This window comes from Alosa pseudoharengus, unplaced genomic scaffold (genome assembly GCF_046254945.1).
Source record: "Alosa pseudoharengus isolate Yale_2024_CS ecotype anadromous, Long Island Sound unplaced genomic scaffold, YU_APseudo_1.1 YU_APseudo_1.1_scf_4, whole genome shotgun sequence".
Taxonomy (NCBI): Eukaryota; Metazoa; Chordata; class Actinopteri; order Clupeiformes; family Clupeidae; genus Alosa; species Alosa pseudoharengus.
In genome coordinates this window covers 35,546,188-35,551,187 of record NW_027468774.1, presented here as the reverse complement: position 1 = coordinate 35,551,187, position 5,000 = coordinate 35,546,188, and the positions used below count along the sequence as shown (strand labels likewise).

The 5,000-nt window shown below is 43.1% G+C and overlaps 1 protein-coding gene across 1 annotated transcript in view; it reads right to left on the bottom strand.

The window, feature by feature from the left end:
- Positions 1–5,000, bottom strand: part of plxnd1 (plexin D1) — a 59,366-nt gene that overhangs the window by 10,293 nt on the left and 44,073 nt on the right. Inside the window, exons 26-29 of the mRNA XM_076266052.1 lie at positions 4,723–4,869; positions 4,237–4,393; positions 3,103–3,206; positions 2,577–2,640 (exon numbers count right to left, since the gene is read on the bottom strand). Of these exons, the coding sequence (XP_076122167.1) occupies positions 2,577–2,640; positions 3,103–3,206; positions 4,237–4,393; positions 4,723–4,869 (472 nt within the window). The remainder of the gene's footprint in view (positions 1–2,576; positions 2,641–3,102; positions 3,207–4,236; positions 4,394–4,722; positions 4,870–5,000) is intronic.

The following is a 5,000-nucleotide window of genomic DNA, read 5'->3' as shown; positions in this document are numbered from 1 at the left end:
TCGCCTGTACTAACGTTACTGTAACTGAAGTTCTTAAACTTGCGATCTTAAAGAGACCAGCGGATCCTCTAACTCTTGTGGGTCTAACCTTAGTGCTGCTAATGACTGATGGACTCCACCGACGACCTGACAAAAAAAACATAGGCGCCAATCAGAGCTTCAGAGCTAAGGCGAGGCTACAGATTAGCGTTAGGTGTCGCTAAAGAATAGGCCTGTTAAACTCGATTCCTTTTAAGGATCCGGGTTATTCTGAGTCACTCACTAAACTGATCCGGGTTGAACGAGTCACTTGAGTCACTTGAGTCAGTATTGCTAAATCGCAAAGAAATTCAGTCCCAGTTCAGCCCCAGTGTTGTTTTGTTAACAATAGAAAATTTGCCTAGGTCTAATGCTACTCTGCTACAATGTTTATTACCACTACTATATACTAATAGTAGGCTACTAGGAATCTATTCTAATAGGTATTATAGGCAGCTAATACTAGGCAACTAATATTATTAGCCTATTAATCATAGCTATACATATATCATGTTAGGTAGACTAATATAATATCATATATAATATAATATAATATAACATAATATAATATAATATAAAATAGCCTAATATAATAGCATCAAAACCTCCACCCACTCACGGGAAAGAAAGCAGTTTGAGCCAGACTGTTTATTTATTGTCTTAGCCTAAGCAATTGACTTTCAATGTAGACATAGAAACAGGAACATAGAAATGCCCTGCAGTGACTAAATTATTATTATTATTATTATTATTATTATTATTATTATTACTACTACTACTACTACTATTCTCATTAGGCCTATTATTATTATCACCTTGACACAAGTAGAAACTAGGCTACTTGCTCGTCTACAGATCCACTCATGACAACTAGCCGGCTGATTCGGCTGACTCGCACTCATAACAACAACGTAACCGGCCCGCTTGGCTGATCCACTGGCTAGCCTACTCTCCATACAGAGCTTGCAATGTTTCAGACTGTCTTCGCGACCTAATTGCATTTTAAAGTAGGCTATGCGTGCAGAATATATGTTATTTCAGAAGTGAACGCATGGCTTTTGTTGTGGATTTTCTTTTAACCTTGACGAGGAGTTACTCGCTCCTCTAAAGATCCACTCATGACAACGTAGCCGGCTGATTCGGCTGACTCGCACTCATAACAACGTAACCGGCCCGCCCTGCAGATCCAACTGACCCGGCTAGCCTGAGCAGCTCCATACAGAGCTTGCAATGTTTCGGACTGTCTTCGCGACCTAAGTGCATTTAAAAGTAGGCTATGCCTACGTGTAGAACACTGTATGCTATTTCAGAAGTGAAAGAATGGCTTTTGTTGTGGATTTGCTTTTCTCCTTGACGAGGAGTTACTCGCTCGTCTACAGATCCACTCATGACAACGTAGCCGGCTGATTCGGCTGACTCGCACTCATAACAATGTAACCGGCCCGTCCTGCAGATCCAACTGACCCGGCTAGCCTGAGCAGCTCCATACAGAGCTTGCAATGTTTCGTACTGTCTTCGCGACCTAATTGCATTTAAAAGTAGGCTATGCCTACGTGTAGAACATTGTATGTTATTTCAGAAGTGAAAGAATGGCTTTTGTTGTGGATTTGCTTTTCACCTTGACAAGGAGTTACTCGCTCGTCTACTGATCCACTCATGACAACGTATCCGGCTGATTCGGCTGACTCGCACTCATAACGTAACCGCCAGGCCCAGCGATCCGACTAACCCGGGTATACAAAGCAGCTCCATTAAGAGTGTGCAATGTTTCGGACTGTCTGCGCGACCTAATTGCATTTTAATATGCTACACATCTATACACCAAATCTAAAGTATGCCTAGGCTACATGCAGAACATTGAATGTTATTTAAGAGGTGAAGAATGGCTTTTGTTGTGGAATTGATTTTCACTTTGAGGAGGAGCTACTCGCTCGTCTACAGCCACTCATGACAACGTAGCCGTAGCCGACTCGTACTCATGTAGCCTAACCGGCCGGCTGATCCGACTAACCCGGCTCTGCGGGAAGTTAACCAGTTATCTCAGACTGCCTGCTCACTCAGTCGCTTGAGTTGATTTGTGGAGTTGTGGTTATCCTACTTACGAAATGGTTACATTTTTGGCAGATATGATGGCTATAGGCTAGCTAATGTTGCAAGAGGTTTGTGTGTGGCGCTGTTTATCGTTTTAGATTGAATTGTAGTAGGACTCAACTGATCCGAGTTAATGATACTAGAGACTCGCGACTCGTGGGTTAATTTAAAGATACGGGTGAAAGATCCGAGTGAATCACGACTCAAACAGGCGTACTAAAGAACTCCCGTAACTCTCGCTACTTAACAGTAATTGCGCATGACATTAATTAAGTTTAAGTTTTGTGTATTTTTATACCGTGTATTCTCCGTGTAAATTCATGCACCGAACCGTGACGCCCGTACCGTTTCGGTTCAATACGAATACATGAACCGTTACACCCCTAGTGTGTACTGTATGTGTGTGTGTGTGTGTGTGTGTGTGTGTGTGTGTGTGTGTGTGTGTGTGTGTGTGTGTGTCCTCGTACCTCTTCCCAGTGTGTTTTCTCTCTTGTCCTTCATGCTCATGGCCATAGCAGCACCCTCTGGGATCTGTTAAGTATAAGAGGTCAGAGAGTCAAAGGTCAATGACTTCATCAAGCTCTCTCCCTCTGTGTGTGTGTGTGTGTGTGTGTGTGTGTGTGTGTGTGTGTGTGTGTGTGTGTGTGTGTGTGTGTGTGTGTGTTAGAGAGTGAGAGTGAGTGTGTGTGTGTGTGTGGTGAGGGAGAAGCTGAACAGAATAATAATGAAGAAACAATAAGCAGTGCAGCTGGTTAAATTCTTTTTCACACCCATCCCCTCTTTCACACATGTATGTACACACACACATATTATATGTACAGACACACACACGTACAGTATGTACACACACACATATTATATGTACAGACACACACACGTATGTACACACACACATATTATATGTACAGACACACACACGTATGTACACACACACATATTATATGTACATACACATACATGTACTGTATGTACACACATGTGGGGGGTAATGACCTGGTAATGGACAACAGTGTTCAGCTTCTTCCTTCCATCCTCCATGCCCGAGGTGTTGTCCAGGTCTTGGAGAATCCTGCTGCCTCCACCACTAGGAAACCACTCTGAGAGAGGAGCGGTCAAGAGAGGGAGGGAGAGGGAGGTCGGACAACACCAAACAAGTTAGTAAATACTCTCTTTAATTGTGCAGTTGTTGTAGTTCAACATCAACATAGTACGTCAGGGACACCATATGGACAAAAGTTTTGGGACGCCTGGCCATTACACCAACAGGAACTTTTATAACATCCCATTCTAAATCTATAAGTATAGGATAACTATAACAGCGTCCACTCTTCTGGGAGGGCTTTCCAGGATTACATATATTATGTATGATTAAGTGTGTTTGTTGGATTTTTTGCCGCTTTATCCAGAAGAGCATTTAAAAGGTCAGGCACTGATGTCGGATGAGCTTGTAATCCCTGTTAGTTGATCCCAAAGGTGTTCGATAGGGTTGAGGTCAGGGCTCTGAGCCGGCCAGTCAAGTTCTTACTCACCAAACTCACCCAACCACGTCCTCATCACGTCTGAATTATTCAAATTCAGGCTCAAAACGCACCATTTTACATTGGCCTTCCCTGTGTTTTAATTGTCTTACCCTGTTATGTCTGTAATTAAGTGTTGTCTGTTGATGTCAATCATTAAATCATTGATCTGTATGTGTATTTATTTACTTATCTATTTTATTTTATTTTATCTTATTTTATTATTCTTTAGCTAATGCACTATGTACAGCACTTTGGTCAGTGTGAGCTGTGGTTAAATGTGCTTTAAAAAGAAACTTTACTTACTTACTTTATGGATCTTGCTTTGTGTACCCTATGACAGTGCCATTTCATGAATGTTTGTGATTGCAGACTGCATGACTGTGCTTGATTTTATACACATGTGGCAATGGGTTCATCACATGCGGTTATGTGTTCAAACAGTATAGCTGTGCAAGTAGACAACCCCAAAGACAGAAAACAGAAAACAGGAAATGTCAGGAGAGCCCTAATATTGCGAAGCTCAGCGTGATAATCTAATTGGCTAGAGACTATTTCAGCAGAGCTCCAGAGGTGGGAGTCATCCAGGGGATGCAGTCTGGACGCTCACCCAGGTCAACATCTTCCGAGTGCGGCCACTGGGAGAAGGGGAGGTTCTTGTAGAAGGCTTCCAGAATCTTCTCCTTCACCTGACATATGGTGTCTGTGTTCATCACTCGCACGCTCAGAGAGTCCATGCCACAGCCTTGGAAAGACACGTTGATGTTCTGTGGACACACACACACACACACACACACACACACACACACACACACACACACACACACACACACACACACACACACACACACACACACACACACACAAGAGAGAGAGAGAGAGAGAGTCAGAGAGAATTAAACACACAGCTGCCCTGACATCACAAGAACTAATTAATAATCCCGAATTTCATACCGTATGTTATTTCCTTTGTTGACTGTTACATTACATTTTAGTGTCTCTCTTAACCTATAAGTTCAATTTTTTCACCTCTCACTCTATATCTGTTCCTAGATCCATTGACCCCCCCCCCCCCCACCCCCAGCTGACCACAGACCTGTGGCTTGGCCTCAATGTTCTCTCTCAGAAGCCACTCCTCATTGAGGGTGTAGCGGGCCTTGCCCGTGATGGCGTCAATGGAGCCCTTGTTGATTTGTTGTTTAATGGCACACAACAGCAGGAAGAAGGGCTCTCCTACTCTCTCCTGCAGGGAGAAAAACACCACAGGGAGGTCAGCAACACCACAATAACATTACCGTTGCATACAGGATCACGTCCCCAAAGTGCATCTAGCAAAATGTACACTACGTCACTCAAAATCATTACAGCAAACTA